The sequence below is a fragment of the Drosophila albomicans genome, chromosome 3 (assembly GCF_009650485.2).
Source record: "Drosophila albomicans strain 15112-1751.03 chromosome 3, ASM965048v2, whole genome shotgun sequence".
NCBI lineage: Eukaryota > Metazoa > Arthropoda > Insecta > Diptera > Drosophilidae > Drosophila > Drosophila albomicans.
Window position 1 is genome coordinate 14,570,438 of NC_047629.2, and position 12,806 is coordinate 14,583,243.

At 34.3% G+C, this 12,806-nt stretch overlaps 2 protein-coding genes across 2 annotated transcripts; one reads left to right on the forward strand and one right to left on the reverse strand.

Annotated features, from left to right (window-relative positions):
• The first annotated feature begins 1,244 nt into the window (after positions 1-1,244).
• LOC117568280 (ketohexokinase-like) lies at positions 1,245-2,608 on the forward strand. Its single transcript, XM_034248792.2, has one exon. The coding sequence runs from the start codon at positions 1,343-1,345 to the stop codon at positions 2,591-2,593; it is 1,251 nt and encodes a 416-aa protein (XP_034104683.1). The 5' UTR covers positions 1,245-1,342; the 3' UTR covers positions 2,594-2,608.
• A 652-nt stretch (positions 2,609-3,260) lies between these two features.
• Positions 3,261-3,994, reverse strand: LOC117568418 (peptidyl-prolyl cis-trans isomerase-like). Its single transcript, XM_034249063.2, has 2 exons — positions 3,908-3,994; positions 3,261-3,847 (listed from the first exon to the last, which is right to left on the reverse strand). The coding sequence occupies exon 2, from the start codon at positions 3,839-3,841 to the stop codon at positions 3,347-3,349; it is 495 nt and encodes a 164-aa protein (XP_034104954.1). The 5' UTR covers positions 3,842-3,847; positions 3,908-3,994; the 3' UTR covers positions 3,261-3,346.
• Between the last annotated feature and the right edge of the window lie 8,812 nt (positions 3,995-12,806).

Genomic DNA, 12,806 nt, shown 5'->3' on the forward strand with positions numbered 1-12,806 from the left:
ACTTTCTAGATATTTTGCAGACCCATCCTTGCGGTTTTGTTGACAAATGTGCATATAAGGAGAGAGACATCACATTTCCACAAGATGGAATTCCAAAACACACGTTCAAAATCTTCAAAGTATGGATCGCAAAACAAAATTTTAAGGTAAAGGAGTGGCCAGCACTGAGTCCTGATCCTAATCCGATCGAAAATTTGTGATCGATAATGAAAAGATGATTGGGACTCTACGAATCAGTACCACCAAGCTAGCGCGAGATGCAGCAACGAGTCCAGCAAGAATGGAGAGCTATTCTAAAAGAAAGAATACAAAATTTGGTAGAAAATATACCAGAATGAATAAATATCATAATTACAAATAAGGGTCTTTGGACCAAGTATTAAAAGAAAAGCGTTTGTTGAAAAGTGTTCAAAATGAACATAACTGAGTACATGCGAGTTTTTTTTGTTTTTTATTTCTTAATCAGACCAATTAGTTTTTTTTTTGTTATATTTTGTATAAGATTTAGTTAATAAATATTCAAAGAATAAATACAAAAAATTTTGGGCGCATTTACTAATAACTTTTTTTATGCGAACTCAAAGTCAGTAGTTGCAAACATGTATTCAGACTTGCACGGCACTGTAATTAGCATATTAAGAATATAAAATATTTGATGAAAACATAAATATCAGACGAATTCTAGACAAAGTCATAAATTTAGTTTTTATTTGAGATGAATTTTTTCTAAGCTCAGAGTCAGAAAGTTTGAAGTTAAAATTTTCTATTAGAAAATATTCTTACATGTAGTAATGGTAGCGGTTATTTCACAGTCGAGCTCCCTCGACCATAGCTTTCTTACTTTTTTTAAATGTTCTTTTGTTAAGGATAATCTTCTGTAAGGTTAAAATATGCAGAATTTTAAGACTTATTATATCAGGAATAAAATTATTACTTTAAAAATGCAATTCTTATTTCGAAAAAATTAAAGTTTTTTTACTTAATTAAACTTAAACTTTGTTATTAGAGTTATTAGAGTATAGTTTTTTCTAAAGACTTTCCACGGTAAAATTAAAGTAAGAATATATAAAAAGAGCGTTAATTTGAACGTAATAAATATTCACAATCCCGTGACCCTTACACAAGTAATTGTTTATATATTTATGAATCTCTTCAAACGAGATTAAATAGAATTGCTAATTACTCAAATATGCTCATAACAGCTTTCGGATTTACATATAATATATTGTATTATAGATATTGAATGTTTTACATTCAAACTCATTTCGGCATCCAACCCTTTTAAATTATGTCAAATAAATAGTTCTGATTTAAAGGAGTTTCTCAAGCAATCACCATCGCCATGAATCATTATTGCGCACTGAGCATGACCAAGCCCGTGCTATGCGTTGGCAATCTGTCCATGGATATAATCACCATATGCAAAGAGCAGCCAGAGAAGGGCAAAGAAAATTGCAGCCTCGAAACGCATTGGCAACGCGGTGGACACGCGAGCATTGTCAGCTTTGTGCTGAGTCTGCTGAATGCGCAATCCGAGTTCCTGGGCATGCTCAGTCGATCGCCGATCCTGAGTGCCATCATCACCGAAATGCAGGGCAAAGGCATCGAGATGATGCATTGCCCTAAAACCGATGAGGATCCCGCATTCAGTACTATCATTGTGAGCAAAAAGCCCCATAGTAGCAGCGTCATCCATTGCAATCGAGAGTTTCCGTATTGTCGCTACAAGGACTTTAAACAGCTGGATCTCAGCCGATTTGGATGGGTACACTTCGAGGCACGCAACGTCATTGAAACGGTGCAAATGGTGCGTGCTGTGCTCGACTACAACAATGGCAAGAAGGAACGTATACTCACATCGTTGCGGGTGAATTCGGGATATCACGAGAATAAGCATCTCATCGACATGTGCGACTTTGTGCTCTTCTCTCGCCAGCTGGCCATGCAGCAGGGCTGGCAATCGGCCCGACAAACTTGCCGGCAGCTGGACTTTGATCTGCGTTTGCCACGCCTTATCCACATGAAGCGACCCTGCTTCATTTGCTCGTGGGGTCCCAAGGGGGCGGGCTGTCTCACCGGGGAAGGTGTCTACCACGAGATGCCACCATATAAGCCGCAACACATTGTCGACACTCACGGTGCTGGGGCATGCTTCACGGCCGGCTTCATCTATGCCACGTATATACGATCCATGAGTCTGTCGGATGCCGTGGAGTTTGCCAATCGTGTTGCGGGCCATAAGATAACCGACTTTGGCTACAATCACATTGCCAAGCTCAACATTTATCCCATCGATGTGACGAAAGCCGCCGATGTCGATGTGCCATCGGCTCAATACTCTGAGGACAGCGAAGCTGAGGCGGTCATCTGCAGAAAGTATCTGAATCGCAAAATTAACTATTCGGATGGCAAATATGCTTCGCAATTGCTGGAGAATCCATTTCTCAATCAATATGCCAAGCCCGATGCTGATGAATCATCTGAAAAGAATATTTATCCAGCCTACAAATCCAGTATGGCGACAATGAAGTCATCACTTGTATCCAAAAGCGTGCAAATCAAATTGAAGCGAAACGTTTCGACACCAAACTGAAAAAGATCTTTCAGTTTAATTTTATTTGTATTTTTTTTTTTTGTCGTTTCGATACTTAATAAATAATACAATTTTCCAAATATTTTATTTGTTGTATAAAATTTATTATACAACATTATTTAATAATGTTAAATTTTGTTGAACAATTTAAATCAAATCGTCCAGATGTATTCCCATAAATAAAATTAATGTTCGCAGAACAATAACTTGGCTTTTTAGAAAATTTATTGTCAATTTTGAGAAATTCAAAACAGATTGTCGATAAATTAAATATGTATTGATTAAATAACCTCTTAGCTTTAGAGAAAGAAATTTCGACGATATAAGAAATATATCCAGTGAATTTCAGTATTTTTTGCATATTAATTCGGTAAATTTTATTACTGTTAAAATTTGTTTCTGTATTGTTTGGAAATTAATTCGGTAAATTTAAACAGTAATATCGCATGACCAAATTGAAGTTTTAGATTTTTCACCTGTTTTTATTGAGATTTATATTATAAACCCTATAAACTCTTTCTATTGGAAGGTAAGAGAATACATATCTATAATTTTTATCCTGACCACAATCTTGTACTTGTAAACTTGTGAAGTTTTCAAAAAATTATTTGTATTGTTATTTGTGTTGGAAATATATAAATAAATATAATATATTTTATATATAATATTTAGTTCACAGCTTTAACTATTTATTTATTGTTAATTTATTGTTTGTAATTTGGCTACAAATATAATAGGATACATTCTCTCTTTTTAAGCATCGCCACAATCATCGATGAGCACTTTCTTTGAGGTGGCACCGCTATTCGAGCCCATCAACTCAATCTTTCGCACCACATCCATGCCATCGACAACCTTGCCAAATACGACGTGCTTATTGTCCAGCCAAGTGGTCTTTGAGGTGCAGATAAAGAACTGCGATCCATTTGTATTCGGTCCAGCATTGGCCATCGATAAAATACCCGGACCGGTGTGTTTTAACTCAAAGTTTTCATCGGGAAACTTGTTGCCATAAATCGATCTTCCACCTGTGCCATTCTGATTGGTAAAATCACCTCCCTGGCACATGAAATTTGGAATAATCCGATGGAATGGCGATCCCTTGTAGCCATAGCCCTTCTCCCCGGTGCACAAGGCACGAAAATTTTCTGCTGTCTTAGGAACTATATCGGAACGCAGCTCAATGGTTATGCGGCCAATTTTCTCGCCATCAGCACTAAGCTCAATAAATACACGCGGTAAGCTCATTTTGGGCTGGAAGAAAAGACCAAAAGATTAATATAAATTATAAATTTTCTAATCTACACAATTTACCAATTGCCAGTTTAAGTTGACAAGAGAAAAGTAATCAAATATTTTGTTACAACCTGCTGAGTTTCGATTTTTCAATGATTTAATGCATTAAGGGTGCTCGGACAATGCAAATAGAAGTCGCTTTAAGCTTTTAAGAAAGAGATTAAATGAAATGAGAGCAATGAAAATGGTTTCCCTTGCGACACTTAAAGGTCAAAGCCATAAATTTTTGGCAAAAGAATTGCATAAATGTGAAATGGAAAATGGAAAATGGGAAATGGTGAATGGAAGATGTGGCAATGGTTAAAAGAGAGAGAGAAACGCAAAATCGGGGATGATGGCGTTGCTTGAAAAAATGTCACATAACCTTAAACCGTTTAAACCGGCCATTCATTACGTATGCGCCACGTTGGCCAAGAGATAATAATTACCTTGCCAGTATTGCCCAGCAACCGGCTCTCGTCCATTGCAAAATGTAAAAGCAATAAATTATCAGCTATACATGTACATATATCTATACACACACACACACACACACAGACACAGCCACAGAGAGAAACACCCGCAACACATTCAATTGATTGCAAATGGCTGCTGCATCAACATTTTATTTTCTTGTTGAAAAGGGTTAACATTTTTCGAAGCATTTCGTAATGCCTTTTTTGTCGCCAACTTCTGTGGCAATTTGAATTATTGCTAGATTATTTAAATAAATTTCCAATATCATTGAACAGATTTTCCGCCCACGAATTTAACAGAGACACGAGCGCACCTGAGAGAAATAACTGAAATACCAATATACATGACAAACGGTAAGAACTGTAACATAATTTTTATTTAATAAATTTTACTAAATTTCATAATGCTGTACCCTTTGTAATTTATTACAATTTCCCTTCTAATTAAATATTTTAGATCCCACATTATATTTAATACCACAGTTTTTTGTTGTTGGCATCACCCAAAATAAATAAAAAATAATTCTTCAACATTTAAAATCTTTACAGGCTACATATGACATCCACTACACACACTACGCTAAATATAATATAAATACTTCGTATGAAATATAAATACTGTGAGAGGCTTGCAGTGCTGGAAGGATAATAGCATGGTAAAGCTATCGATATTAAAACATTAACTTAACTAGATATATGTATAACATAAGTAGAATTAAGTATTATTAAACAATGTGTAATAAGATGCGAAGAGTAGTATCGGTCAGTCTGTGTTCACGAGAGAAATAAACAGGACGTACGCCCATAATACTGCGTGTTTATTTATTTGGACGTTGACGTACTAACGGCTGTACCATCAAGTGGCCCAGCAATACCAAGCAAGGGCTTGTTGACGCGCGGACAAAACAAAATAAATTTGTGAACAGCATGCATTATTAGAAAACCGCGAATAAATATTAAAATATGCTGGACAGCTAATTAAGTTAACTTAAAATATGTTAGGATATACATATGTATGTATAAGAAGATGAAAAGCAATTAAATACTCGATAAATATGCTAATAATGAGGTTTTGAGCAGAGGAATAGATTTACTAGACCTATTGTAAACCTAATGCTTACTATTCATACAGTGCGTATTCCTCATACGCTTTATGCATATTGTATACTTCATGTATTGACTATGCTAAATGTGATGTAAATACTGCGTATACTAAATATACCACAACTACTGCGTATACTTTATACACTGCGTATGCTTCATATATAACATAACTACGTATACTTCATATACCCATTGTACTGCGTATACTAAATATACTAAAGAGAACTGCGTATACTTTATATACTCCAAATACTGCGTATACTAAATATACTAAAGAGTACTACGTATACTTTATATACTCAAAATACTGCGTATACTTAACTGCCTAACTAAGTATACTACTATTTTACATATTTTTATGTTAGTAATTTTGAGAAAGTTTTTCTAAGGCATATTATATAATATAATATATTATATAATATAATAAATCAATAATAATCATAATTAATAAAAATAAGTATGTACATATAGCAAACTACGACGTAGCCAACTACTGTCGTAAAGCTTGCTACATAGTATATATTTCATGCAAAACAGTATAAAAAATTTGATGCTTTGTATGGAAAAGTAGAAAGCAATTCTGAAAATATGCATACTAAATTAAAAGTATCGTTTGGTCCAACCAACTTGCAAACAATAACAAAAAGTTTAGAATAATATTGAAAATTTCAATATTTATGAGAGAACCAGCAGATAGTCTAGTGAAAACATTAAAAATTAGATAAAAAATAACATCGTTGTACCATAATTTCTCCGAAATCTCCCACAAATATCTTTTGCCCAGAACCTTCTTAAAATTCCACTCGAAGCTGCATAAAGATAAGCACTTGTGTTGATAGTTAAACTTGAGATTAGAGGCAGGCTTTATATATTGTACTCCCCATGAATAGCTCACATAATTACAGTCAAGGGAACAATGGGGGTGCTAAATGAAAGACATTCCTTATCATCTTATTTGCATTTTGGTGAGAAAAAAAAATAAATAAATTTGAAGAAATTAAAATGCCTAAATGCCCTAAATGTGCAGAATTTTGATTTATGTAAGTAGATGCCACACACACCCCCAGCTATCCCCATCCACATCGCGACTCTCTCCAATTCCGACTCCAACTCCGACTCCAACCCCAACTCCATGCCTCGAGTCCAAGTGTCCGTATTTAATTTTTATTCCAACGCAGTTCATTTTTAGTGGGAAATGCAGAGCAACGAGGGTGACGTTGGTCCTTCTTGCTGCTTGAGACAAGTGGGGACAATAAACACACCTACAAACAATAGTCAGAGATAAGAGCAAGTGGCGTGTACAGAATATATACGACTGTACTATACACTGTTAAGCAAAAACATTGACAATTTTGTGATTCTAAAAGTCGCTTAAATAAAAAAGGTTTTTTTTTCTTAAGCCCATTCTGTGATTGTAAATATTTATACAAATTTCGAATATTGTGTTCTACATTAAATCGTAATATTCTTTTGAAAACTTTTAAATAAGTTAAGATATCTGTTATTGTGAATAAAAGAAAATAGGGCTTTAAATAAAGACTGTCATCTCTCGAGAAATGTGTAAATATTAAAAGGAGGTTATCATGAATAGATTCTGGCAAAATACAAAATGTTACTCTGTCGATATCTTAAAAATAAAAGCATATTCTGATAAATTTAAATGTCTTTCAACAATATATTATTAAGTCGTACAATTTGTTACTGTCTGTAAAAAGTAGATATTATAGTTAATACACAATTACGTACGTATGTACGTCATCTATTTTGTAATAATAAAATAATAGAAAGTGTAAAGAATTCCTTGTATATATTATTTATTTTACTAATGGTTGGACAATGCTAAGAAATATTAGTCTTCATATTATTAGAAATTGATTTAAAAAGTTTATTATTTAATATTTTTATAAATAATGCAACGAATTTAAAAAAATTTATTACATTTTTCTAAAATTAAAAGACATAATGAAAATGTTAAATATTACAAATTATTATTTAATATTGTAATTAAAAATTATTATTAAAAAAAATTATAATACATAACTAAAATATCTATAGTACAAATTAAATAGAACTTTTTATTTTTGTCTATTAAAGTTACACTTTTCATATTAAATTTTAGTGCCTTCATTAAATTGTCACAGTTGGCCAGCAAGTCAGGCATACCGCTGATAAAGAAAGGTATTGGTCATTAACATTGACTTGAGCCGCTGGCACTGAAATGAGCTGTGGCTAAGGATGGGCAACGGCCAGAGCATGGCTTTGGTTTTGCTGTCACTTTTTGTGGGGTGGTTCTTGTTTCGCTGACTTGTGTGTATGGAAAAATGGCAAAGCAACAATAGACAAGAAATATGCGATGCTGGATAATTTTTGTAGTCGCTGATTTTACAGCTGGAAATGCTGTCTGTGTGTGTGTGTGTGTGTCTCGGTGTTTGTGTGTGCAGCATGATGACCTCATTAATTTTCAATCTGAGCAGGATTACATGGCGCTGCCCAGCTGACTGCCACGCCCACGACAACGGCAGGCGCATGATGAATCTTTTCCTTGATTTCATGCCACATTCCGTAACCCCTCAAGCCCAGCCAAGTCCATGCCCCAACCCTGCTCTAATTTATGATGATAAATGAGTTTCAATCAAGCGGCAGAAGTGAAGCCAACGTCGGCCAGTTTCCGTCGCAGTCGCAGCTCCTTGGCTTGGTCCGGCCTGATCCTGCAACAGAAACAGGAGTAACAGCACCGACACCAACAACAACAATAGCAGTCCACTGGAAATTGTATGTATAAATTATCCATAATTTGATTTGACTTCGCTCATCCTGACGCTGATTTGTTCAGCCCTCTCGGCGTGAGGATTTTCATTTGAATATTTATGAATTAATTTTTATACATTCCCCACTTATTTTTTTTTAGCATTTTTGAACTTTTTTTTATTTTGTTTACTTGTCCGGCGGTTCAAGTATTTTCGATGCACTTTTGGCAGTAAACAATCTTTCACAAGTGTCCAAAAAATTTCAACATCAAATTAGAAGCGCATTTCATGGGTTGAGTGAGCTCGAAAAGTTTTCAATTTTCGGTTTTTAATTACTTAAGCAACTCCCTGCCATTTTATTTTTCAATATTAATAATTGTCGATACAATTTGCATTTGTTTTCTTTATTTAGATTAATATTATGCAAATTCCTTGCTGCATATTCTGATATCTGACGGTATTGACGAAAGTTCAATGTGCAAAACACTAAAGTCGTTCAGACTAATTTAATTTAGTTGGATTTTATACATTTGTGCTTTTTTCGTTTATCTAATAGTATATTTAGGTGTACATAATTTAACTCTACTGGTAAAAGGAATAACTATATATATGTTGTATATTTAACCATAGCCTTTCCTTGGTAACAATTTGATAATTAGCATTTAGTTAAAGCTTTTTCGATTTTCATAGAAAGTTTTTACAATCGTATGAAAACATACATGTGTCTATATAAGTATAAAATATTTTAAGTATAAAATCTAGCAAAAGATATCTTGAAGATACGACTTCAAACACAGTTGGCGACAAATTTTTATTGTGTGCTTTATATGGCCCTAAAAATCGATTTGAATTAAAATAAATATTACACATAAAAATAACTTAATAAGCTCTGAATTTACAACTCTAGAAAAATAGACTAACTCCATTTAGTGGCAAAACAGTAGGCGTGAAATATATGGCTTGTTTTCGTCTAACCAATTATCAACCGAAATAAAAAATGAGCATAGAAGTACTGAATAGTTTATAATATATTAAATTACTAGATATACTGACAACATTACTTCAAGTAAATGAGAACACGATTAAGCAAGCAATAGCCAAGTGAAATGTGCCGATTTACTTAGACGAAAGTGAGCATATCAAATATTAGAAACAATCTGCGTACAAACACAACAAGTAGTGTTGAAACCAATTCTAACTGTATTTCTTATAGTCTATAAGATCAAAGTGTTCATACAGAGAGACATGTCTATATCATCTGGGCTATTGACGCTGATCAAGAACAGATATTCTTTATAAGGTCAGATATACCTTCTTCTGCCTGTCACACACTTTTCCTTCAGTCACAAGGTTAAATTACCTTTCTACCCTATGGGTACCGGGTATAACAATGATATGGAATAAAGTTAAATGCACATCTCAAATTGGTTCTTTAAGCTTGCCATCCATAGCGTACTACATAACACCGATTTCGCATTTGCTCTGTAAATATTTAAATTCTACCCACAGTCAGGGGAAGCTGTCTCGCTCCAACTCCGCCTTCTCGTTGCCGTGTCGATTACCCAACCAATTTGTCTAGTATCCGCGCGGACGTCTCTGTGCACTGCGCTTACAATATATTTTAATATCCGCTATCCATAAAGTAAAAGGGTATATTTGTTATGCTAATTTGATTGTTGTTTTAAATCTTTTATTTTTTATGGTGTCTTGCCCATACATCTTTATAGTCTCTAGGTCCAGGAAATTGACAATAAACGTCACTAACGGCGCACAACCCCAGTAAAACAAACTATAATGAAATAAAATAGTTAGTGACAACAGCAATAATTAAAATATTAATCTTACCAATAGTTTCATTTTCAAGGCGTTTTTCGAATGGTTAAAATCGCTTCATTTGAGCTGACTTTTATTGACCAACTGTATCGATAATATAATTAGCATTTAATTGTAATTCAGCATACTTAACATAAGTAACCCAAAGCAGAATCGATTTCATGTTAGTGTATATATAAGTTGAAAATAATAAATGAAAATAGAAATGGAATTTTAACGAAAAGTTGCAAATCAATTTCGAAATCGGGTATTTCAAAGTCGAGCACACGTTCATCTCCGACTTGTTTAAATTTGATTTTATTTTATATGAGTTTTTTTCAGCGCTTTTGCGTTGCTGTTGCTCGTGCAAGTTGCGCTTCATTGGGCAATTACGCAAGCAGCGCTTTGATTATGCTGCAGCGCGCAATTGTTTTGACATTTAATCAAAGCGAGGAAGCAACAACAAAGTGAGTTCCTGGACCCTCGCACTGAAGTGCGAGCAGCAGGATGTACACAATGTTCAGCCATAAAATGCCAAGCATATTCAAGCGTCAAACGGAAAAGCACAAAACGAGTCTCTCTCTCTCCCTCTCTCACTCTCTCAATCGCTGCTCTCACTCTGATAAGCTCGACTGGACACTTGGGTAATTGAGTAAGTTGCTCGCCATCGTCAACGCCGTCTCCCGGGCACAATGCTTATCTACGAGCTGGGCTCCTGTCTCCTGTCCCGGTTCAATGTCCTCAGAATGTTCAATGTGTTTCTTCCTCTTCGCAGCGAGCCTGACATCTGGAGCTATGAATCCTGGCGGCGGCAGATCAAAGCGCGTTCGTTTCATTTTGTCGTTGTCGTTGTTGTGTTTTTTTTTTTTTTTTTCATTTTAGTTTTTCGGGGACAGTTGTCTTGTGTTGTGTTGTTTACGTAGCCCGCATGGTCGCTGGGGACAAAAGTGCTTTTATTTCTTTTGATAATACGATATCCTGTATTTCTGCATCTTTCTCGCTCGCTGCAAACTGAAGACCTGACAGCAACAACATCCTACCAGCCACATCCTTCGATAATGTCAAACAAAAAGGCAGCACAATTTCAGTTTGAAGTGCGACCTTGCGCTCTATTCCTTTTCCTCTTCATTTTTTACCAGCTGAACTATGCAACTACACACATACACACACACACACACACACATATCCACATAGTATATGAATTCTGTGTCATCACTTCAATTGTATTTTCTGCAACATTTTCTTTCATGCTCGGCGAACTTTTGCCATTTTCTTGTTATTCTCATTTTCATTTCAATTTCTATATAATACAAAAATTGACTTCCGCTTCCGTTGGCTCCGCTTGAATATTATCAAAAAACTTTCATATACATATGCACGCACTCTGGTCTCTCGGCTGCGTTTAGTTTGTTGCTGGAAAATATTGTTTATGTAAACTATATTGCAAATACTCTACAAAATGTATTGATGTAAGCTGAGTGCTGACATTATAAAATATATACGGCATTAAAATACGAATATCTTAAGTGAATTTTAACTATCAATTAAATAAAACTTTTAACCCATTAATAGTATTTATGCAATACATCCCAATTTCTTTATGAAAATGTAACAAATTAAAAAGTTGGATAAAGAACAGTCTTTTTTTTATAATTTTATAACTTTGTGCCTGCAGAAAATTTACGTAATAGGCAGAAGAAGGCATCTGTGACCCCAGAAAGTATATATATTCTTAATCAGCGTTGGTAATCTGGTATATTTTGCACTTTGTGGCATATGTATGTATGTACTATATCAGTATACCGAATAAAACGTTTTCTATATTTGTAGTATTTTTTATTCTAAGAAATTAAATGATAATATATGATAAATAAAACGATTATTTATTAAACAGAAAAAAATAATCTAAACTGAAAAGTAGATTACAAGTTCTTCATTTAAGAACTTTACAATAGTAAAATAAAATCTTGGTACAAGAGTTTTAGGAAAAAAAATTAATTTTATGAAATCTTATTTTTAAATTAAGATCTTGATTCAAGAATAATTTAGCTTGATACAATATTTTTAGGTTCAAAATATTAAGTCAAAATTTCGTTCTTCAAATATTATAAGTAAAAGTATTCTTATTATAAATATAGTTCTATAATTGAACAAACATAAAAATGTAAATCTATTTGCGAGAGTCTAAAACTTATTTTACCTTGCAGAGCATTCAAATATCAGTATTATAGAATAATCGTAAACATTAAATGTGGAAAATATAGAGAGCTATATTCATAGTGTATGTATAGCAACTATTAGATTAATATTTGCAATCAGAAGTGATTGACACTTCAGTAAATGGTAAGGATGATATCAATACCAGTTCTCTATGTAGAATTCTTGTCTGAATGTGTCTGGCAAGCATATTATTCAACTATGCTTATGTAGTTTTATCAGTGCACAGAAATCCCAGCCAAATCCAGCTTCATTTCCATAACACATTTGCATACACACACACACCGATACACACAACTCGCATCAGAGATGCTTCCTTATATAACGAGCAATTTATCGATTTGCTTACTTAATTAAAATGTACCCTGGGCATTCAAAAAGTCACAGGGCTTGCTCATCATTTTAATTTACTCCAACCCCCATCCATACCTGCATGTGACTCGGGCGCCCAGTTAAACGGACCATCGAAAGCCAAAACTCATCCCACATTCGTTTCTCCTGCACGTAATTTGCTGAAACTGACGACGACGACGTCGACGACGAATGGCAACAATCGTTGTGGATGTGAATGTGTGGATGGCA